Raw genomic sequence first — 25,221 nt, 5'->3', positions numbered from 1 at the left:
CTGTAAATCAGGCACTTCCCGCTCCTCCAGACACCGGAGTACCTGTTACGGTACCCCCGGTCCAGCCCGCTATACAAGTCCAGCCTGCATTTCCATTTCCCACTCTGCCAGGACGAAGAGCATCAGTAGACGACTCTAGTTTAGGGGCCGCAGGGGGAGGTACTCCTCAAACCCCGCCGCCACACAAGCGTTTAACGTTAGCCGAATTACATGCACAAGCATCACAGCGTACGCCCAGGCATCAGTCTGTTGCAGAAATAAGAAAAGCCCTTAATGAATGTGGCTATGATCCAGTCCCAGGCGAGGATAGTATGGTTTTATATTCATTACGCGTAAGAAAGGTGACCGAGTATCTAGTCACCCTACCAGATATGAAAGAAGATCTAGACAGAGTATATCGTTTCATCCGTACCGGGAATGATCCAGAAAGTATTAGTGATGTCATGTGCCAAAGAAAAGCTGAAGTCCAGCTCATGCTATTAAAGTTTCTGATTAATTGTCTAATACGAGAACAAGATTATCCGACCAAAGATCAAGCCGAAATGAGAACCCTGACAAAGTGGAGTGATAATATAGCCGAGGGTAAGCACAGAACCATCAGTAGTATAGAGAGTATGTATAAGAAGATTCGTAAAGAAATAATAAGGATACACGAACAACGTAAAGCAGCACAAGTAAGCGAGAAAGAAAGTAACTCTGATACTGAAGAGGTAGAGGACGAGAATCCCGACAGAATAGCGTATGTAGGAAAATCTAGATTTCCAGATCGCCATTTGCGCCTAGAACACAAGTCAATTTTTCACCATCCAGCACCAGAACAAGGTTCTCTAGAACAAGTATTTCAAGCTACCGATCACATTCTGAAATCGCGAATCGGTTATAGTGAGTTAAGTACTATGCATGAACAAGAACTAGTCCGATCAGCAGTCCGATGGATTACTGATTCTACCACTTTTCCAGACGAAATAGTGGCACAAATGTTTCTGAAATTGCCCCCAGCCGAGCAACGACTGGCGGGTATGTATATGATCCAGCACCTCATTACATTGTATGAGGGTCAACATTCTGATCCAGGTCCGTTACACGATGTCCTGAATGAGTTACTCCAGTATAAATGGAAAGGTTTAGGTACCGATTTAATTAGTGTCATTCTAGAACAGCGCCACAAATATAGAACGTTTTTGAACCCGCATTTTGTTCATGTCTCACCCCCAGAAAGTAAACCCTTTTACATAGACAGACAGAATCCGTTAAGAGAAGTACATCCAGTTAAGACAGACGGTGGTGAAATGCAACGAGTGTTTGTTTACACCCCGATCACAAAGATGGAACTCTTAGAGATGAAAAAGTTAATTCCCTGTCATGATAAAGATCCAGCAGGGTTCCACCGAGAATTAAAAGACATGCTCCGTATGGGAGAATACACGTATCCAGATATCATTAAAATGTTAAAAGTCTTGTTGCCCGCAGGGGTATATGAGAAACTCAAGGAAAAAGAATGGGAGGTGGGAGAGAAAAAGATCGATTGGGCAGTTCTAGAAGCCGAAGACAAGGCACGAGTACCAGGTACCGGTCTTGGAGATAAATGTAAAGAATTACCAGAATTGTTAATACAAGTTTTACCCAGATTATTGACAACTAGAAAGGAAGACTGGGATGCAATCTCAGCCTGTAAACAGAAACAAGACGAAGATATTAGTGATTATTATGCCAGATTTGAGAAATGTTTTACCATAAACAGTGGCCTCAAGACAAGTAGCGAGTCATACCCTCATCTTTTTGTTACTAAACTAGTCGAGAATTCAAGTCCACAAATTAAAAATCGAGTTTTGAAAGTCGAAAGTACCTGGCAAGCTAATACCCCGTCCCAGATGTTACAGATGCTCCAATATCACCAGAATAGAATCAGAGAAGAACAAGATCACGAGAGAAAACGTATGAAAGACACGAAAATGAAAGTACTAGTTGCACAATCTGTTCCTCAAGACAGTCAGAAGAGGGGTCCGAATCAAGCCAGTCATCCTGCAGCTCCCGTTAAAGGGAACTGCAATTATTGTAAACAGCCAGGTCATTTTATAAACGAGTGTGCAGTTCTGAAACACAACATAGCTACCGGTAAGACTAAAGAAAGACCACGTCCGCCTAGACAAGAACAAGTTTCACAGACTCCGCAGTCACAGAATGCACCACAGACAGTTACAGCTCCGCAGCCTATCGCTGCAACACAGCATGTTACACAGCAGATGTACCAGTATGCACAGTCTGAGTATCCAGAGTATCAGCCATATTCATGAAACAGCCTAGAGAGGGAGGTAGGCTTGCCTCTCATCGAGATACCTGTAGATCAAGAAGGTCCCTATGTTCATAGTCAAGTATTAGGGAAAGATAGAAGGTTTCTGATTGATACAGGGGCAAGTAGGACCACTATAAGTCACGCCGAAGTTCCAGGGGCTCCGCTCTCAGGCTCAAGAAATGTTTCCCTTGGATTTTCAGGAAAACCTATCGTAAATGAAATTTCAAAGCCAGTTACTCTAGAAGTAGGTCCATTGTCCCGCACTACTGATCTGTTACTTACTAAGTCATGTCCAGAGAATCTATTAGGCATTAAGACACTGAAAGAGTTAGGTGCAGTTATATGCTGTTCCCCAGAGGGAATACGATTGTTCCTACGTGACTTCAAGGGTCACTATGTATTACGAGATTTTGATCCAAGATTGTCCAATGTTCCGCAGCATCTATGGGCGCAAGGTCCAACTGATGTTGGCTTTATGCAAATCACACCCCATCGTGTGACTCTCAAGCCAGGTGTAGTCCTGCCACGAATCAGACAGTACAGATTGCCACCTGAGGCGGTAGCAGCCTTATCCAAAATTATTGACGAGCTCATGGCTCAAGGAGTAGTTGTAGAAACTGACTCCAATGTATGTAATTCTCCGGTCATTCCAGTCATGAAACGTACTGATCCAAATGCACCTCCAGTATATCGTTTAGTGATTGATCTCCGAGAACTTAATAAATGTATTATTCCCCAGTATCCAGTTGTCCCAGATATCTCTTCCCTATTGACAGCCATTGATTCCGAAGCCTCATTTTTTACAGTCATAGACCTCAAGAACGCGTTTTTTAGTGTCCCCATTCATCCAGACAGCCAGTTCCTTTTCGGATTTTGTTTAAATGGAAGGAGCTATATGTTCACACGCGCTCCTCAAGGTTTCACAGAAAGTCCTAGTATTTACAGTCAAGCACTCAAGAGACAACTAGACAACATTCACATGCCAACTGACACTGCCCTGCTCCAGTATGTCGATGATCTACTGATCACAGCCCGTTCTGAATGTGCTTGCGAGCGAGCATCACTTACAGTCTTGTATTTCCTTGCCGAGATGGGACACAAGGTGTCCCCTTCGAAGCTTCAATTCTGTGTCCAGCAAGTGGTCTACTTAGGACACTTACTGTCCAAGAGGGGTAGGCAGTTGACACCAGACCGTATCCAGTTAATAGCGAGTCTTCCCCAGCCCAAGACCCAGAAGGAGGTACGTGCTTTTATCGGCCTTACTTCTTATTGCAGACAATGGATTCCTCAGTATGCATTTCTAGCCAAGCCACTGATACAGTTAACGACACAGGAGGTAGCCGTATCGACTGTCCTTCCTTGGACATCTGAACATACACTCAGTTTCAATGAGTTAAAGAAAGCCCTATGTCAAGCCCCGGTTCTAGCAACACCGAACTACAGTAAGTCTTTTACACTTTTCGTCACAGAACGTGAAGGTACAGCATTATCTGTCCTCACACAAGATCAAGCAGGACAATACAAGCCCTGTGCTTATTTTTCGAGCACATTAGATCCTGTAGCCCAGGCTCTGCCTGCGTGCCTCAAGTCAGTTGCAGCCACAGCACTAGCTATCAGACAAAGTGATTCCATAGTCTTAGGACATTCCCTGACAGTACAAGTTCCACACTCCGTGGAAGTTCTTTTAAACCGAACACAAACTCAGCACTTGACAATTGCACGTTTAACAGGTTATGAATTGACACTGTTCCAGCCACACATAGAAATCAGACGCTGCAACGTTTTAAATCCTGCTACACTATTACCATCAGTTATATCGAATTCTGCCACACACGACTGTGTGGAAATAGTTAATATCATGACCAAGCCAAGACAAGATCTGACAGATATTCCATTACCAGATCCCGACCTGACACTTTATGTGGATGGTTCATGCATGAGAACTAATACAGGAGAACTAGTGGCCGCGTATGCAGTGACTACTGACACTGAAGTTATTGAAACCCACCGTATTGACACCCTGTCTGCTCAAGCAGCAGAGCTAGTTGCTCTGACACAAGCCTGCATACACGCCAAGAACCTGAAAGTTAATGTTTACACGGATTCACGTTACGCATTTGGAGTTGTACACGACTTCGGAGTGCTCTGGCAGGAGAGAGGTTTCATGACTTCTCATGGAACCAAGATTCAGCATGGTCTCCTCATTCAGGCTCTGTTAGATGCAATACATTTACCGACATCCATTGCTATCATGAAATGCAAAGCACATACGAAAGTTACTGACATTATTTCCCAGGGTAATGATCTAGCAGATCGCACAGCCAAGCTTACAGCTCAGACACCAGACATTCCAGTAAATAAGACACCGACACACATTCCAGATCCGACTACATGTATGACAGTTAAAGACCCTACTCAAGATGTCATAGATATCCAGTTACATGCTACTCCCGATGAAATCAAGAAATGGTCTGAACAAGGAGGGGTCCAGACAGGTCAGGGATGGGTAACAAAGGGTAGAGCCACATGGTTTCTCCCCCACTCTATGGTTCAAGTCATTATTAATACCGCACATAGTCCAGCACATTTAGGAGAAAAAGCTATGTTAGACAGTATCCAGAATATTTGGTTCAACAAGCATTTACGAGCTGCAGCCAAGCAGAAAGTCCGTACCTGTATGATATGTTGCCAGTTTAATCCAGGTAAAAGTGTCCCGGTGGAACAAGGTGGATTCCAGCCCCCTGACCACCCTTTTGAAGTCCTCCAGATGGATTACATTCAGATGGAGCGATGTCGAGGTTTCAAGTATGTCCTTGTAGTTGTATGCGCTTTGTCCAGGTGGACGGAGGCATATCCAGTCCCAGATTACACAGCCGCGACCACTGCCAAGCAGTTGGTTCGTGAGTTCTTCCCCCGTTACGGACTCCCTAGAGTCGTATATTCTGACAACGGCCAGCCATTCTCATCTGAACTCATGAAGCACGTTTCCCTATTGTTAGGATACCAGTGGAAGTTCCATTGTGTACGCCATCCTGAAGCAGCCGGTCTCGTAGAGAGACATAATCAGACTTTGAAAATCCGTATTGCAAAAGTCTGTCAAGAGAAAGGTGTAGACTGGCTAGTAGCTCTGCCAGTTGCTCTGTTCTACATGCGCATGGTCGCACATTCCAGATCAGGTCTGTCCCCGTACGAGGTCGTATTCGGCCGCCCCCCAAACATGTGGGGTACTCCTAGACCCCGAAGTATTACCGATGTTTCAAGTAATATGCTGACAGATTACCTAGCTTCCTTGATGTCTGCCCTCAACTCTTGTCGTTCACAGGTTGCTGCCGCATTTCCAGACAATACCGAGGTGGCACCGCATGAAATCGTTCCAGGATCCATGGTCCTAGTGCGTAATTTCGACCGCTCAAGTCCGCTGGAGCCTCGCTGGAAGGAGCCCCGACAGGTCCTCCTGGCCACCCGTACAGCCGTGAAGTTGGAGGGACGCAAAGGCTGGGTGCATCTTTCGCATATAAAGAAATTTTATGGATTGAAGCCAGTCTCAAAGAACATTTCCCAGGATTCTAAGGACTTCCAAAGTACTATTCTTAAGGACTGTCCCGCAAAAGACAATGTTACTGCACCCTCCCTGTTAGAGGAAACTCCGCAACAGGAGTATAAACTCAAGTTAAGGTCTAGTAAAATAAGTCAGTCAGTTTGATTGTCTAAGTCCTCCCCTAGGTGAAACGGTTAGACTGTTTCTGACATGTATAAAATAGACCCCCATAGTGAGAGAGTTAGTCAAAACTCAATCCGATGTATCGTTTTTCTATGTTTCATATTATTTCTCAGTATTATGATTTCCTGCACCAGTTATGCATTTTACCTGTATTTTCCAGTTTCTCATATAAATGAGTCTTCTAATGCTACAGTAGAGCACACGTTTAGTGATCTGCCTCCTCATGAACTCTCTTACCGCCTCGCTATGCGTAATAATTCTTTCATCCGCATGTTACATTATTCACACCAGACCAGCAATGCCACAAATTGTTGGGTGTGTGGTCGACTCCCCCCTTTCCAGACACCGAAGGGAGTTCTGCCCCTTTTTCCTTATCCATTTTCACATAATGGTTCGTGTGGAGCATGGTCCACGTTAACGTCATCCTCAACAGATATGTCTTTTCTTAACAGTACATGTTTCCCAGACAAGCAAGGTCTTCCCCACAGAACAGGGTTAGATCTAGAAAACGAAGTTTACAACTTAGGTAATTATTCTTCAAATTTCATGGTCCTGAATGTTCAGTCTGATTCCACTCCAGACTTACCTGCTATTTCAGTACTACCAGTCAAAGGCGAATTATGTGTTAGAAATAATGGTTCCGTACATGTAGGACATAGTGATTGTACTACTATTGTCAAATATAGTGACAGTGGGAAATCTATTTTCAAAGCTTCACGCCATTCTTATTTTATTTGTGGTCAGACCGCATATGTTCTTCTGCCCCTCGATTGGGAGGGAACCTGTTACATTGCCTTCTTACTGCCACCAGTTTTCCTAGCCCCATCTGATTATCATAGAAACACACATCTAGTACACCTTAGACATAGAAGGGAGTCCCCCATTGTCGATTATACTGAAACTGCTCTAGAACAGTATACAGATTTCAATAGAGGTTTCTTCTTCTTTATAGGACCTATCCAGAATAGTAAGCTAATCCGTAGGTTAACCAGAACCCTTGAAGTAGTAGTCAATGAGACTGCCTCTGCTCTAGGTAACTTAACTGAAGAGCAATCTGCTATGAGATTTGTCGTTTTACAGAATCGTCTCGTCCTTGACGTCATATTGGCCGATAGGGGCGGGGCCTGTAGAGTCATCGGATCTAGTTGCTGCATTTTCATTCCAAATAACGCGCCGTCTGTTTATTCAGCTATAACCAGACTCCATAAAATTGCCCATCTGTTACACCAAGATCCAGGCACCTGGACATGGTCCGGTTGGTTCTGGAATATAATTTCCGCTTGGGGATGGAAAGTCTTGTCCTTTCTAGGTATTGCAGTAGCGATCATATTCAGCTGCTGCCTCTGTATACAATGTGGCCCTGCGATTTGCGGCATTTGTGCTACCTCTTGTATTCCTAGTCCCAAGCCCCGTTCTAAAACACGTTCCCAGAAAATTCGAGACGAGCAAATGATACTGTATGAAATGATAGATGGTATCATGAATATTGATGTTTCCTGATGGAAACGTAGTGACAAGGAGGGAATGTGGAAAAGTAAATTTTGCCATGTTCTGTGTCCCTACGCGTCATCCATCATATGTTATCTGTACATGATTAATATGCATATGTATTCCCTATGTTCGATTAAAGACGCAACTACAGTTGTGTCCACCTCTAGTATGCCAGTTTCCAGTTCTCGTGAATACTACGAATATCAGGCCCATGTGAAGTTACGTTGCCACGTTTCTCAGTGTGCACGTTATTCCATTGTAAAGTCCCCGTTTCTAGGCCTCAGAAGGGCCTGGACACCAGATTCAGCTCCTGTCTCCTGTCTCCTGACGCCTCGCTGAGGAGCGATACAGCCCCCACTTGTATCCTCGACCCTTCACTTACTTCCTGCCTCGCAGTGCCCGGCTCAGCCTGGCTCTGCCTCTGAGTCTGCCAAGAGTATGTTATGATTCCAGTTATCAGTTCAGTCCTCCTTCTCTGCATTCTTAAAGCTACTGAACTGCATCAATAGTTTCCGTCATTGTCTAGCCTTTACGTCTCCACGTTAGAGAAATACTGCATTTTAATGGTCATTTAATATTCTTCATCACGCACTACATATAGAATAATGCATGCTCCAGTCTTAGAGTCCGTTAGCCTCTCCCCTCCTGACTCTTAGTTCATATCAACATGTTCTCTAAACATCAGATACTAGATACTGCTTAGGTACATGTCGCCCTGACTCTCCAGACTTCAGTCTCTGCTCCTAGCACAGAGTTCGAAGCCCCCAGCTTCTCCTAGTAACACGTCATCGCCAGTTTGCGCGCACCATTAGGTCAGAGGTCCCGGCTCCTTGGGTACCCCCCTCCATGTTTCCGCCCCATTCATGACATATTCTGTTACGTTTGCATCACATGTCTATGTATACGCCTCTGTTACACCTACTTTCACCCTTATCTTTCGCGACTGCTATTGACCACACCCACTGCTACGCCTATTGCAATGTAATGCTATGTGTTTGCGTTATGTATATATGATCGTGCACTGTTATTGAAAAGTTGCTCCTTATCCCGATTCTGCCCCCGGCAGCGCTGCCATCCTATTCCTGTGCAGGTTGTCCTGTTCCTGTCCTTTATGCTGTAATAGACCTGCAAACTCCTACTACCTCGAATCTTGACTCTTATTTTATTGAGCTATCTGTTATTCATTTATGCATTTAAAAAGAGAGGTATTATTTATTTATTTACCACACTTGTCACATGGCTCCTTTTTCACTACGCCAGCTGATTCTTTATTTTCCACTCCGCGGCAACTCCGCATCAGGTTCCCGTCAACACAGCAGCTGATGGAGCATAACTTGAAGCGTTTCGTACGCTTCCTATAATCCTACAAGTAAGTCGGGGCCCCGACGGGTATCAGAATGCCGTTTCACCGCTCGGGTTGAAACGCACATTTACGATACTTTCTATGTGTTTTTTCCGCTCAGGTCTTCACCAAACAGACCAGCTTCCCTAGCGTAAGTGTTTTTAACGCGCCTCCGCATGATTGAACCCTCACTAAGTTCGCCATCCCTGCCCCCAAACAGCGCCACGCTCAAAACAGCCCCTTTGGTCTATAAGGTATTTTTTCACACGCCATCAGGTGACCAGGTTAGCATGTTTACTAATGGGTATTACACCAATGGAAAACAAAACGTTATGTTTGAATGTTTATACTTTTGAGTTAGTTCTACATTTTAAAAGCGTCTATCATTATGTTTTCAGCGCTCCTTGAAAAAGGGCTCTTCCAGCCCGAAATGCATTGGAGCATTCCTTCTGTGTGAAATACAACAGTGTTGATTTAATATGGATTAAACGAGTTCATAAAACCAGAATATGTGAACAATGATGAAAAATGGAATCTAAAATAAAAGCAAGCCTATTTTGAAATTCAAAGGAGTCTGTCGTGTTTTACGACGAACCAAACGGTGTGCCCAGTCACAAGGATGCGTCTACACACACAGTAACGCATTCAACCAGCCATCAATCTACGGCGTATTGGGACGGTTACGCCACTTGTTGGAGCACCCTAAAAATCTTCAAACCTTCAACTAACTATATATCAATCAGTTGAGTAAAACCTATATCTCCATACAACCCGCGCTGTGCACCTTGCCCTCAATCTATAAAGTCAATAGGTCTGGCATTGGGGCCCATCCTGTTGGCTTTGCCAGGGCCTATTTTGATTCATCCCTGCATTGCCAGAATTTCATTGTTGGAGGAGTAGCTGATCCCTTGCCCATAGATAAAACAAATCCTGAAAGTAATAGTATTTTCTGGTTTAAAAAAACCCTAATTTCAATAGCAGCCTCTAGCTTTAAGGGAACTAATTGGTGTGCAGTTGCGTTCATTGTGAAAGGCCAAAATGCTGTAACTCACAGTAAAGTTAGCCAATGGCTGAAGTAGGATGACCAATTGCACCATGCTGTATGCTGTAGAGGGTGGGAGAAAAATGTGAAAGGCACACCAACAGACCAATGGATGAAAAGAGCTGGCTAAAACTCCCCTATAAATAACTATAGTGTTTATTTAATACATCTACGATTTTAGTCAAATCAAAAAGGTCTTGGCTAATGTTGGACCTAAAAAAAATCTTGAAATCCATGATTTTATGATCCCATATTTTCTCTCTCCGTGATGCATGGCAGATCCCTCTCCTCAATAACTCCCACAATATGGAAATCTGTTACTCACTTTCTGTGTCCCATGTGTGAATGATTTCGTTTTAAGAAGAAACTGAAGGAATACTCGCGACCTGGACAAAGCCATGATGCTTGAGTGATATTTGAGCTTAAATAGATCAAAGTGTAATTCTGATTAATTTGTTTTTATTTAAATAAATCTATTTTTCAGAGTGAAAAGCACTGTATTGAATGCAAAAGCACAAGCCATAATGCGACTGTATGAAAAGTCGAAACAATGTTGTGTGCAGACAGGCGCATGTATGACGCTCCGAACTTTTATCATTTTTTAAACATTGACATACAACACAACCGAAAAGCTCTGATATCTTGAAAAACAGATGTAAATGCTGAAATGAATATGCAAAGACACAAGTAACACCATATTCCCTGATTTAAAAAATGTGGAATTGTTCACTCATATAATCTTGTATTTTATATTTGTGACATAATTCATGTGTTCCTTACCTACTGGGTTGACAATGACACTTTTTGTTTCTAATTTGGTAAAGGCACGAGCTATACGAGTTGCACCTAAAGAAAGCATACGAAAGAAAAGTAAACATTATATCACAGCTCATAGGTGAAGGAGAAATGACTTGTTATTTTCAGAGAAAAATTGAGTTGATTCATTAATAACTGTATTTGAAATAGTTCGTTTTTTGTGTGCAATTTGTAACTGATGCAACTTTGTGTAGTGTCCTTCTAGTGGGCCGTGGAAAGAGTTACACACTGTTTCAAGGAAAGTCATTTGAAAATAAAGTAATCTTAGAAACATTTCAGGGCGTGGCCTAGCAGTGATACAAGATGGAGGCACATTAGGAGAGTTCCGCAGCAAGAGGTCTGCTTTTGGAATTCCGCAATCCTGCCTGTCGCGGTTCTCTGCTGATTAAGCTGCGCGGAGGTGGCGGAGCACCCTCGGTGCCTGGGGTTCTGAATGCAGCCATGGTGCAGACGACAGCAATGTAGGTGCATGCATAGAGATTCCCACGCTGTATGTGGATGCTGGTATGAGCAGATCCCTGTGTGCACTCTAGCCCACCTGCCCCCGTAGAGGTGCCCCACTGAAGTACCTTGGTGGCTGGTGGGGCACCTGCAACCAGTGGGGAATGCTGCCTGATGCAGTTGATGGGGCGTAAATGTTAAATGTCAGTTGCCTCTCTCAATTCTCACCATTAAAAGAGATTTACAATAATTAATTCTTGATAAAATCATGTGACGAAAATTGTGAAATTTCCTACTGCACCGTAAAAGCATGCAGAAGTGTTTGAAACATGGAAATGTGAAAACGTAATTAAAGAGAGAAACAATGATTATTTACCAATGCATGTAATCTTGTGATTCGAGAAATTCAACTTGGTTAACAGAAAATGTGATGATGATTACTTCTAAAATTGTGTTGAAAATGAAACAATGTCTGCTTAGTGAAGCACCTGCAATGATTAAAATGCTTAATTCAGAAATATTCAATAGTAAACTCCCAGCATATTCTAACGTCGTGTGATAAAAATGTGTGCTTCATAGTGACACCTAAATATTGTGTTGGGAAAATAATACACATGTAAATGATTTTTTTTAGTAGTGCCTAATATTGACATATAACCTTTAAAGAAGAATTATGATTGAAATAATTATGAAAATTTGAAATACAATTATTAATGTGTGTTTTATATTAATAATAACATGGTAATGATTCAACAAATTTTCATATAGGCCTCAGATTCTTTTCTTTCCTTGCTCAAAAGGCAGAATCTAGCTGAAGTAGTCACTTTAGACAATATGAGAATATTTCATGAAGTTTCTTTTCTGCATTTTATAACAATGGACTCACTTTTGATTCAGCAATACCTTTGACAGGAATGTATCCATATTATTGCAAACCCAGAGAGAGTGCCTTGGAATGGACAGACTGAGAGCAAAGTGAACGTGTCTTACTAGGAAAGGATGGAAATTTAAAATTGTTGGATTTGATGAATTTGCAAAAGGATTACTTCATGCTTCCAGATTTCTTAGTGGGGTATTTGATCACAACATGAGCAGCTCCATGTGGACAACCAATGTAAGCCATACGGGATGATAAGGATACTTTGGTGGTGTAAACTGTAAACTCTTGAAAGTATAATTGCCCCTTGGAGGAGGAGTCGGGTTGGCTGTCATTTTCAATTTTCCTGCCTTGCATGCTGTCAAATTGAACACTGACTTCCCTTTAATGCCAAACCATTGAACAGAACTTTCCTGACTGATCTGGAACCTGCACTTTACCAGCTGGTAACGTGTGCAGGAAATAACCTTTCGGCTGAAGGGTTGACTGACTCCGTTCTGTAGCACGCTGTGCTTCATTTCTGCATATTTGGTTTGTATGATCTAAATGCTAAATCTCGATTTTTCCCATGTTGCTCTCTCATTCCTTTTCCAGGCAATCCAGCAAATATTCTTATTGAATCTGTATGGTATTGTGTGGCTAATTGTACTAATTTACTGTTATTAAATATGACTATGAAATGCGATTTTCCTTTTTCTGACCATTCAAATTGAGACTTTAAATAAACGTTTTCTATGAGCAACATTATCGTATTTGAGTCATTTTTGGAGAAATACTTCTTGTCTATGGTTTATGGATTTTGGTGACAGCTCTGTAATGGTGATGAAATAGATATGTATTTGGCATTTCTTCATTCCAGGTCCTCATAAGAAATTGCCTCACGTTCCCCAAATATCCAAGTCCCTGTTAGCTCAAACAGGTGATATGTTTATGGGCCCAGCAGAAGATGATTTGAAATTATTGTAGAATGATACACTATATATTTTTGCCCAGCTTTCCGCTGCATCAATTTTCTGGTAGCCTGTCGGATGGTTAGTTTGACTAATACAACTAGGATATGAGGAGATGTGGGTAAAAGGTGTTTATGGTAGCTTAGAAGAAATAGTAAGGTTTTGATTGATGGTAAAATCTTGACTTGACAGAAGTATTATGTCATATTGTGAAATTGTATGTCTATGTTGTATTGAGTTTAGGTCAGTTGAGGCCTAAGTGAGTACCGGCCCGTCGAGGCCTAAGCTCCCAGGATAAGCCTATGGGCAGGTCTTAGTGTGGCATACACTAAGTGTGTTTGTCTGTTGTTATGTGCATGAGACGTCGTTGCCGGTACTGAGGAAGGGAACTTTGAAGCGTGACAAGTTGAAATTTTTGAGGTTTCTTCAGGAAAGCGCACCAGGAGAGATCTTAAAGATTTTTTTTGCTTAAAGAGAGTGAAATCGCGCTGTTCCAGGTTTCACTGGAAGCAAATGAGTGAGTATCTATAATTCTTTTACTGGAGCAGACAAAGTTGTCTTATGTTATTATTATTTTTTTTCGTGGACTTTGCTTTGAAAAGACGGACGAGAAAAAGATCGACGGACAGTTTGTGAAGGGAGGGTCAGTCGCAGTGAGGAGTTAGATTCCTGTCTTACAAGTGCCGTGCTGGTATTGGTGGTTGTTGTAAAGCCCAGCTGGGATTGGTGGTTGAGAACTAACACTGATTGGATGCAGAAACAATAATACGGAAGAGAGATCGTAGGATTAATACAGATTGAGTTGAAATAAATAAATAATGACATTTTTTAACCTATTAAAAGCTTTAACACACTAAGATGATCCTATACCGACTAGGGAAGGAGTTCCTGTGGCCCCAGAAGGTACACCTGCTTTGCAGATGTCATTAGAGAGAGGAGATCAGACTTGTACCTGGTTAGAGAATTGGATAAAATATACTGAGATGGATGGTCCTTTGGCATTACCGCAGTACGGGACATTCAATGTAAGAATTTTAGAACATTTGAAGAAACAGATGAATAATCTAAAACCTAGTCCTAGGCCCATACAATATGAAGCCTTAAAGAATGGGAACACAAAGCACATCGAAGAGAAAATGAGAAATGTCAGGAGAGATACAGCAATACGCTGAATCGATATGCAGAAACAAAATGGGATTCTCAGAAAAAATTATGGAGACAAGATGTTGCTTTGGGAGCACACATGTATCCTGTAATGGTAGCTGAAAATAAGGAAGGAGAAAAGTGTAAGAAAAAGGAGAAACGTAATGAAGAGTCAAACGGTCTAGAAACCACTTTGATAGATCAGAGTATAGAGGATATAGATGATGAATTACTGAACAACTATTTCTAAATGGACCTCCACCTTATAATGAAGAACAGAGTAGTTCAGGGACCAGTCTGCTCGTGGATTTAAGGCAGATGCCCCACCTGCAAATCTAGATCCAACTTATGAAACTATTTTCTTGGATGGAGATCAGACTCCTGAAAGAGCAGAATTTTCAAATGTGGTCATGTAAATATAGTCCAGATACATTATCAGTTCCCGTAACTTTAGGTCCAAATGTTTTTCTATATCAAAAAGGGCGAGGAGTTTTGCAACCTCATGCAATGACTGCTTCAACTGGAATTACAGGAGAAGCACATTCCTTACATGATACGAGTGAAAGTGTGAGGAATCAAAGAACATTATCAACTTCGGAAAGAATTAAAGTCCATGAAAGTGATGTGGAGAAACGTAATAGAATGAATTTTACCATGGAAGGGGGAACAGAGCCATTAGTAAGCATTTCCGTAAAGAGTCTTTTAAACAGCAAGTAGGGGTCAGCAAATAATTACTAGTAGGGCTTTGAAAATGGTAAACCAGAGAGCAAATTCACAAGTCATGCAAAAGACAGGGGAAGCTAGTGGGGAATCTCTGAGATCAGAAACAAGTATGTTGATAGGGCCTTCCCCGGAAGAACTTGTTGATTGGATTAGAGATATAGCCCCTACTGGTAGCGTACTGAGCAATGCAACTCAAAGCATGAACATAGATGTTAGCAAATTAAAAGTGAAAGTAGAAGAAATTATATTGGGAACAATTAGTCCAGAGAGATTATCAATATATCGTGATGAAGAATTACTACTTATATGTAAAGATATAACACGAAAGGCAAGAAACACCCATGAGTTATTTTCTGAGATAGCACAGAAATATGGAGTGGATGTAGAAAAATCCAAAGCCGAACAGAAAACATATCGATTGTATTTCAGTGACAGAGATGTGGAGAGTCTAACACCCTCGGGAAAAAGATTGCAGATTAAGGAGTTAATAACTACTTTGAAGCGATGGGGAGAAGTAGAAAGATGAGAAGGCAGATGGGCTAAAAAGAAAGAAGATGCGACAATAGTTCTGCCCTTATCCTCAAATGATGGAAAGGGTGAGGCAGACATAATGGCATATCCTATGAGAGAAGTACCAGGAGGAGGGTATGAACATGTCCCCTGGGATTGACAAGACATATTGCCCTTTACCAATGATTTTCCGAGATTGAGAGAAAAGCCTGTGGAGCGGTATAAACAGGTGGAAAGATTTGTGAAGGTTTCAAAGGGCTTGCTAAAAGACTTGGATGGTTTGTTTGATATTGTGGTTCCAACAGATTTATGGCTGGAATGTAAAATTGCTGTTGATTGGCCGGAGACAGAAGTTGCAGGAGATTTAAAAACAGGCGCACCATCAACAGAGGTGATGAAAAAGAACAATCAGGTCATTGTGTATTTGAAAGGAAAGATTTTGCCGAAAGAAACGGATTGGGTAAAAATAGATAGAACTACTCAAGAATTGAAAGAGTCAGTTCATGCATATTAGAGAGATTATTTCAGGTGTTCAAACAGTACAGTGAAATTGAAATTGTGTCAGAAAAAGATATGGGACATTTTGTGTATGGTTTCGTATATGGATTGAGACCTGAGATTAGTGCCATGATTTAGCAGCATTTAATTTGCTGGCAGAGCAATTCTATCAATGAAATACTTTGTTATGCTAAGTATTGTGGAGATGATTTCGATTTGCGTCACAAAAAGTTGAAGGAGAAATTGATGTTGGCACAGGTGAGAGCACCTAAGAAAGTATATGTGGGTTTTCATTCAGATTTTTCAGGTATGATACAGGGAAATGGTCAGACCACCACTGGAATGAAAGGTGTAATAGTAAATCCCATGCAACATTTGATGCCTCAAGGAAAGAGACGAGGATCAAATATAGAGACATTGAAAAATACGTACCCGTGTCAGAGCTGGGGCAAGTTCGGGCATTTGAAGCACAAGTGTAAGTCCAATTTGGCTAATAGCTAAATGGGCAGACAATGGTGACAGGTGCAGATAGAATGGTGCAGTCACAGGTGAATAATGGCCTCACAATATTTGTTATAGATGGATGACAGTGACTCAAATACATCCCTATGACGATGCCTGAGAAGGGAGGAGGACTGCATGCTTGGAGCATTCTTAGAGGTAGATCAGAAGGGTCCTTTTGTGGACAGCAAGGTGAATGGTACACCTATTTCATACCTTGTAGATACTGGTGCTATCTGATCCACTGTGAGAACTGTGGAAATTCCTAACCTACCCCTCTCGGGAGAAAGAATCCAAGTAGTAGGAGTATTGAATCAATTGATTTCAACCCCAGTGACAGAAACAATGCAAGTACAGATTGGAACTTTTGAGGATTCACATAATTTTGTTGTGTGTGATTCCAATCCAGTAAAATTGTTAGGGCGAGATTTGTTGTGCAAAACAAATTGTTCCATTTAATGTACTCCAGAATGTCGTGTAGTTTCTAGGAACCCCCAGGACCTGCACGTTTTGGATGACTGAAACTGAGGGCTTTGTCTCCTGACCGCTTCCGGACACCCCTACAGGGTATGTCAGCCATTAGACCAGCTAGCTCTACAGTGCCACTACCACCCCCTTGTATTCTCTGGCAACCACTGAACATGACAACCCTGATTCCTCAGAGATCGTGGCAAACAGTACAGCACTTTTAGCTCAGCCACTCGTTCCTGCTGACACCCAGAAAATACACATGATGGAGATTATGAAATTTCAATATGTATTTTTTGGTCCAGCGACAGTCTTGTGTAAAACATGTGTGCTGTGACAATCAGGAGACCGAAACATACAAAAGAGATTGCTAGTACCAATATAGTAAACAGTAGATACATTTCTACCATAGTGCTAATAAGATGAACATAAGCAGTTCAGATAAAAAACAGTAGCACTTGCATATCCCTAAAATGCATGCCCTAAGTAATTTACCTATATGTACCGAGCCTCGATCTGTATGTGCAGCAAGTATATAACACATGTAGCCAAGAAACCCCCAGGGAAGAACCAGCCCCCTTATCTGATGGTTCGGAACGAAGGACCCAGGCTCTGCTCTGCTTCGTGGATGACATCCCGCAAGTGTGAAGGTTCAGCATGCAGGACCCCGAGTCGGATTGGAAGGAATTCTCCTCTAACTTGTAGGGGGAAGTGAGGGTCTTTTATTTTAAAGTGGTCACTCCAGGATTTTTTTCTAGAATCGTTATGTTATTCTTTGAAAACAATCATAAATGTTTTGAAAACAATCACCAATTCTTTTGTAAACATATGTGATCATGCACAACTGGCTGTTGACCAAGGATGAAAAAATGGTGTCCCTTATACATAATAATTCTGCTGTGCCTGGGGACATGTTTATGTATGTCAGATCCAGGGATAATGGTTGAATACTAAGAACCTGGTGTCAAAGAGCCAGGAGCAAGCCACTAGGTAAAAGGTCACCTGTTAAGAATCGTTATTGTCATGTGAATGGGACAAATGTATGTAATAGGGGTGTACATGACAGGACTAGCCTAAAGGACATGACAAGAAGGAATAGAGTTTGATACCAAAAATGAATATGTGGTGTTTAAAATGTCTAGACAACAGACAGAAGTAAGGAGTGTGTTATGAGATACAGTCTTACCTGAAGTGTGGGATTTGTCAGGAAAATATATTGGATTAGTGAAATGAGTAGCTGCAATTCGAAATACAGTAAAGACAAATACCCCATAACTCCAGCATATAATTTAATCCCTGAAACTCTCACTGGAATATCACTGTTGATCGAAATTCTGACTGACCAAGGCATTTTGAGAGAGATTTTGGGCAGCCCGTGTAATTCACCTATCATGGGCATATGAAAACCTAATGGTACATATAGAATTGTTCAGGATTTGAATAAAATGTATCAGATTGTGATACCTTGTTTTCCAATAGTACCAAATCCTGCTGTGATTCTATACCAGATTCCATGTGAAGCTGAATGCTTTCGGTGATTGACTTGTGTTTTTGGAAACTGTGTTATAGCATGGTGCCGAGTTAAATAAAGGGTCAGTAGATAAGATGGGCACCCTCTGGGATGCCCTGAAAGCCGTCATCTGAGGATAATGCATAGCTAAATGTAACAGTAATTTAAAGTCATTTCGAGCTCGTCTTCATAGATTAGAGTGAATTGCGTAGCCTCGACCAGCGAGATGACACCCTGCACGAAGGCTCTCTGCTAGAGCCAATGCAAATCAAAGTGACAGAGTGTAAGGAGGAGGCAGGCAAAGAATTAAAGCTTTTGGGCAAACATGCATTGGCCCGGCGGTATGGGGAGGGAAATAGATCGAGGAGCACATTAACTACCGTACTAAGGCTTAATTGGGCTTCTGGCCATATTACTCATATACAAACACCTGATGGTGGTGACCTTTACATGCCCAATGCCCTTATATATACCTTTGCCGCATTTTACAGGGAGCTAAATCCTTCCAAATTGCAGTCTAATGACTCAGCTATTTATAACTTCCTAGAGCAGGCAAGTCTGGCCTGTTTGGTGCCTGAACAGTGTACTACTACACTGAATCTGCCAATTATATTAGAAGAGAACAAAACGGTGATTCAACAGCTTAAGAACAGTCAAGCCCCTGGCAATGATGGCCCCCCCTGCCAAATGTTCATAGGACATATAGTTTAGAACTTGTGCCTTTACTCTTAGTGGTTTATGAAGAGGCTTATGAGGAAGGTGCACTTTCACAAACAATGCAAGAGGTGCATATTATTGCCCTGCTTAAGCAGGATGAGCCTGGAATGCTGTGTTTCTTATTGTGTCTTAGCTCTCATAAATGTGGACAGTAAGATTTTAGCTAAAATACTATCAAACAGACTATTACACCTTTTGCCCCTCCTAGTACGACCACTTCAATCTGGTTTTATTCCGGTGAACTCCACTGCTGACAACCTCCTCTCACTGTTTGCTCTTACACATCAACTAGGCCCTAGCCTTAAAGTTGTGGCAGTGTTTCTAAATGCTGCTTGGGTCTTCAACATAGTTGAATGGTCTTTTTTATTGTGAGAGCTGAATAGAATGGGGTAGGGAGGTGCTCTGAACAGATGGATTTGACTATTCTATATAGACCCCCTTGCTCGTGTTAGGGTCAATGGAGGGATGTCCACTGCTTTTTCCATCAGTAGTGGCAAAAGACAAGGCTGTCCCCTCTACCCCTGACTTTTCACTCTCACTGTGGAGCCCCTTGCATGGATACTTCAGTAATTCATTACTGGTGCAGTATTACTTTAGGATATCGCTACTCCTTACTCTCTATGTAAGCAGATGGTTTGGGATCCTGAAGTTGAGCTGCTTCCCATTACAAATGAGATTTACCCAATTTGGCAATTGGGCGGGTTTCCAATTTACCTGGTCAAAGTTCCCGCTTATGCATACCACAACACCCAGCCTCCCATATTGCTTTCAATAGTGGTGGACAGGTCTGGTACTCTACCTAGGCATCTTGTACCATGTTGACCCTCAGACGATGCTGTTAGAGAAGTATGGGACATATATTGAAGGACTCCAAGATAGAGTTGAACACTGGATCATCCTGCCCCTGTCTATTGTGGGCAGGGTGGCTCTGATGAAAATGATAATCCTTCCAAAGTTACTTTATATGTTTCAAAACATACCTATTTCCTTGAACAAATCCTTCTTTAAGCAACTAAACTAGCTTATGATTTGCTTGGCCTAGGCGGGCAACCTGCCTTGTCTGAGTTGGATTGGTTTGTCTCCCTTGTGACAGGGAATGTTTAGATATTCTTCTTGGTGGCCCAGGTTCAATTTATGCATCATTCGTTTCACAATAGCTGAAATGCCCCACTCCTCATTTTAGAACAGGGTCAATTACTTCCACATCCTCTACAGGAGGCACCTTATTCTCATTTGGCATATATTTAACAAGGACCCCCTGAGTACACGGAAATGCAGTTCCTAGACCAGGGAAAAATAAGCAATTGATATGTACCAATCTAGGCAACAAACAAAATAGGAATTGGAAGGGAACTGAGCTACAAAGTTGGTTTTTGCTAAAAAATTCACAGTTTATTCAGAATTGACAAAACACATACAATATCACATTTCAAAATCAATATCAGCAACAACAAATTTTACACAATAAAAAAATCAGAACATCATCTAAAAAAGATCCAATTGTTTATATGGATACATATAAGGTAAAAAAAGAAGGTGTAAAGAGAGTGTGGCAAGTTATTTCTCTAACTTGCCACACTCTCTTTACACCTTCTTTTTTTACCTTATATGTATCCATATAAACAATTGGATCTTTTTTAGATGATGTTCTGATTTTTTTATTGTGTAAAATTTGTTGTTGCTGATATTGATTTTGAAATGTGATATTGTATGTGTTTTGTCAATTCTGAATAAACTGTGAATTTTTTAGCAAAAACCAACTTTGTAGCTCAGTTCCCTTCCAATTCCTATTTTGTTTGTTGCCTAGATTGGTACATATCAATTACCTTATTCTCATTTTACTAGGCTGATGACAGGAATCCAACACGGAAATATGAATGGCTTGTGCCATGTCTAGACTGGCTACAATATGTGATGTGGCAATGCATTACTCCCCTTTCATTCCTATTAAATACTATCACCCCCTCCACATTGATCGCTCTTCCGTCATAATGACTAATCTCCATAACAAACATTACTATAGGTGACCTGTTTCCAAACCATAATTTTGAACAGTATGGAGAATATCTGGGGGCTGCAGAGACCACGTTCCTTGATACCATAACATACAGCCCTCGTTACCATGCTGTTCAGAGTGTGTATGCAAAATTTCTAAGGAGTCCCCGGAATGGCCAATACTGTCACTTTTGTTATCATTTTCACAGCCCATTAAGTCAGTCTTGTGCCTGACTCAGCAGTTATGGCCCTTTTGGATGTGGTGCCACCACCCTAAATTGCAATGGGCAGAGGAACTGGGTATAGATGTCACGGAAAAGATGTGGTGCTATTGCTGTCAGCAAACTGTGGAGTTGTCTTCTAATGGTGGACTTCACTTAATACATTAGAAGGTCCTGTTACAAGTGTATTATACCCCGAAAGACGCCAGCTATGTATAATCAATCTGAGGACACCCGCTCTAAAAGATGTAAGATATGGGATGCAGATTTTTTCCGTCTTGCATGGAACTGTTTGAGCATTGCCGAGTTCTGGACCCAAGTCATGCAGGCTGTAGAATCAATGGACTAATGCTCCAGCTGTCAGCAAGCATTATGTTGCTAGGGTATGTTAAACCCCTTCCCAAGGCTTTTCGAAAACTCATTTCAACTGTGGTTTTTTTTCAGTAAACATTCCTGTCCTTTTCCCCATGCGCCGGTGCCGGTGCACAATGGGCTGCCGTGTGCCAACGCGGTCACCTTCGCACCATGGTGCAAGGGTGCATGTATTACAGGGATGATTGTTTTTGTGCAGGAAGGTAAACCTTCTTGCACAACAACAATCACAAGAGTCATTTTCCTTTTTCTATGTGTGCTGCAAAAACGAGAATAAATAAAGCTTCTTCTCCTTGCTGTGCCTCTCTTACGCCTCCCCGGGGAGGTGTAAGTGTTTGGCGCTGCATCACATTTATGATTTCTCGTAAATCTGGGGCAGTGCCAAAATTCCGTGGATGTTGCTGGGAACGCCCCAAGCCACACCCATTGCACACCCCGTTAACGCAGAAAACTGCATTAAAGGGAGCAATATTTATGAGGCAGCATTAACTAAAAAAAATGGCTCAGTGCTGCCTCATAAATATGGAGCAAGCTTCTGCGCCATGGAACGTCACAAAAAGTGACATTCCAACAGTGCAAGGGGCCTCATAAACGAGGCCCTGAGTGTATTGATCAATGTTTTCTTCTTTGAGGTGGTAGGATATCTTCTGTTTTTGTAACTGTTCTTCCATATGAGTCCATTGCTAGGAGATGTGATTATGCATGTTTGCTTAGCATTTGTGTGGGGCGTGCTCCATACATTCAACTTTGCTTCTTTATTACATGTTTGGGTACCAGGCATGTATGTCACCATGCCTTGAATGCTACACTGGTAATGACGTATTGCCCTATATGTATTCAATTGCCTCTTTTTTTTTTTTTATTGCAAGTTGGTCAGGTTACAAACATATTTAAAGCAAAAAACAGCATAAATACAGCAGAGAGAGATTCTTGTGTAAATAGTACATGAAAGAAGAAAACAACATTTTCCAGTCAGGGTTATACATAAGGGAGGGCAAGCAGCCCCAGGCAAAATTATAATTAATAACACAAGAACCACTACCCCAATTCCCCCTCCATCCATCGTTCTAGAGGCGCCCAGATTTTTATTCCTAATGCCCTTCTTTTACGCTCTTTCGTTCTATAGATGGCGCGTTCTAAAATATACATGGCCAAAAGACGCGCCCTCCAAGCAAAGAAAGAGGGCGGGTCTGGGCTGATCCAATCTTGAGTCACACAGGAACGAAAAATCCCAGTAGAGATAAATATCAACTTTTTGTGGTCGTCAACCATGGCTGTGGAGGTAACTCCAAACAGTACAAGATCTGATGTAAGTACCACAGAGATGCCAAGTATCAAAGAAAGAAAGACTTGAATTTCAGATAAAATTGTACTTAAATGTGGACATAAAAAAAACATATGCACCGCATCTGCAGCGTGCTAGCTGCATCTACTGCAAGAAGTACCGACCAATGAACCCCATTTTGAAATTTTAGCTGGCGTATAATACAGATCGTACAACACCATATAGTGCTGTGGCCTACTCCTACCAGAGAGCAAAATAGAATTAGCCAGATAGATGGACTCCTCGATCTTAATGGAGTCCAATCCCAATTTCTCAGCTCACAGCTGTTGTCTAAAAAGTAAATCATCCGGATGTGAGGATAGCAAAAGATTATAAAAATAACCAATCTTTCTCTTTTGATACATGGAATCAATCAGAGGGATCCGATGTAGCGATACGCATTCCCGCACCGTTAATGAGTTAAAATAGCTATGCCACTGCAGATATTTAAAATAGTCAGCATTCGTAAGTTTGAATTTAGTTTGAAGGTCCACAAATGCTATCATTTTATTGTCCTGCAAAAGATCACTAAGTTGATTAATGCCCAGATTGCGCCATCTTTTCATAGTGTGGTCTGTACCCGCAAATGGAAAAATATGGTGGGACATCAGGGGAGTGTATCTCGTGATTTTAGGGATATCAACAATGCGTTTGATAGATTTCCTAGCCCTAAAAGCAGCTTTTAAAATCTTAAATGTAGTTCTTTTATAATAGCTAGGCTCAACAAATTTTAACAAACAGCCCCTGACCTCTACCCCTAGAACCAGTTCATAAATTGACGGGGAGTGCGAATCCAACATCGGGGCCTTATCGCTGATTATTAAAGGAGTAATGAATTGCAACACTGATGCAAGATAATAATAAAAAAAAATGGGATGCCCCAGCCCCCCCTGGCCTTTGGAAGTACCATTTTTTGATAAGCTCTTCGGTGACGTTTATAGCCCCATAGAAATCTCCCTGTCATTTTCTCCAACTGTTTGAAGATGGAAAGAGGAAAATCTAGAGGTATACAACGAAATAAATATAAGAATTTTGGCAGAATCACCATTTTCATCACATAATTTCTGCCATATAGAGACAAATGTAGGTGGTTAACGCGCTCAAGTAAAGCATCAGACTTTTTTATCATAGGAGCGATCTTTATTTCAGGAATCTGTGAGACTGGTGATGTGATCTTTATACCCAGATAGGTCGCTATGGGGACTATATTAGGAAGTGCAGGAGGGTTCTGGCCAGTCACAAGGATTTGTGTCTTTGACAGGTTCAGTTTATAGCCAGAGAAGGCTCCAAACTGGGCAGTCAGATCTTCTATCTTTGAGTTTGCTTTTACTATATCCGTGGTGAGAACTGTGGAAAAGTAAATTTTGCCATGTTCTGTGTCCCTACGTGTTCCCCATCTTATGTTATGTGTGCATGATTAATATGCATATGCATTCCCCATGTTTGATTAAAGACGCAATTACAGTTGTGTCCATCTCTAGTATGCCAGTTTCCAGTTCTCGTGAAAGCTACGAGTATTAGGCCTATGTAAAGTTACGTTGCCACGTTTCCCAGTGTGCACGTTATTTCATTGAAAAGTCCCCGTTTCTAGGCCTCAAAAGGGCCTGGACACCAGATTCAGCTCCTGTCTCCTGAGCCCTCGCTGAGGAGCGATACAGCCCCCACCTGTATCCTTGACCCTTCACTTACTTCCTGCCTCACAGTGCCCGGTTCAGCCTGGCTCTGCCTACGAGTCTGCCAAGAGTATGTTATGATTCTAGTTATCAGTCCAGCCCTCCTTCTCTGCATTCCTAAGCTACTGAATCGCATCAATAGTTTCCGTCATCGTCTAGCCTTTACGTCTCCATGTAAGAGAAATACTGTATTTATGGTCATTTAATATTCTTCATCACGCACTACATGTAGAATAATGCATGCTCCAGTCTTAGAGTCTGTTAGCCTTTACCCCGATAACTTTTAGTTTATATCAACATGTTCTCTAAACATCAGATACTAGATAGTGGGTTAGGTACATGTCGCCCTGACTCTCCAGACTTCAGTCTCTGCTCCTAGCGCAGAAGTCATAGCCCCCAGCTTCTCCTAGTAACACGTCATTGTCAGTTTGCGCGCACCATTAGGTTAGAGGTCCCGGCTCCTTAGGTAGCCCCCTCCATGTTTCCGCCCCATTTATGACATATTCTGTTACGTTTACATCACATGTCCATGTATACGCCTCCTGTTACACCCACTTTCACCCTTATCTTTCGCGACTGCTATTGACCACACC

The 25,221-nt window shown here is 41.8% G+C and overlaps 1 protein-coding gene across 1 annotated transcript in view; it reads right to left on the bottom strand.

Annotated features, from left to right (window-relative positions):
• The window catches only part of LOC144783294 (uncharacterized), a 688,842-nt gene that overhangs the window by 151,421 nt on the left and 512,200 nt on the right, over positions 1-25,221 (bottom strand). Inside the window, exon 13 of the mRNA XM_078662344.1 lies at positions 10,670-10,735. Within this exon, the coding sequence (XP_078518470.1) occupies positions 10,670-10,735 (66 nt within the window). The remainder of the gene's footprint in view (positions 1-10,669; positions 10,736-25,221) is intronic.

This window comes from Lissotriton helveticus, chromosome 9 (assembly GCF_964261635.1).
Source record: "Lissotriton helveticus chromosome 9, aLisHel1.1, whole genome shotgun sequence".
NCBI classification, from domain to species: Eukaryota; Metazoa; Chordata; class Amphibia; order Caudata; family Salamandridae; genus Lissotriton; species Lissotriton helveticus.
This window is presented reverse-complemented; position numbering and strand designations above follow the sequence as displayed.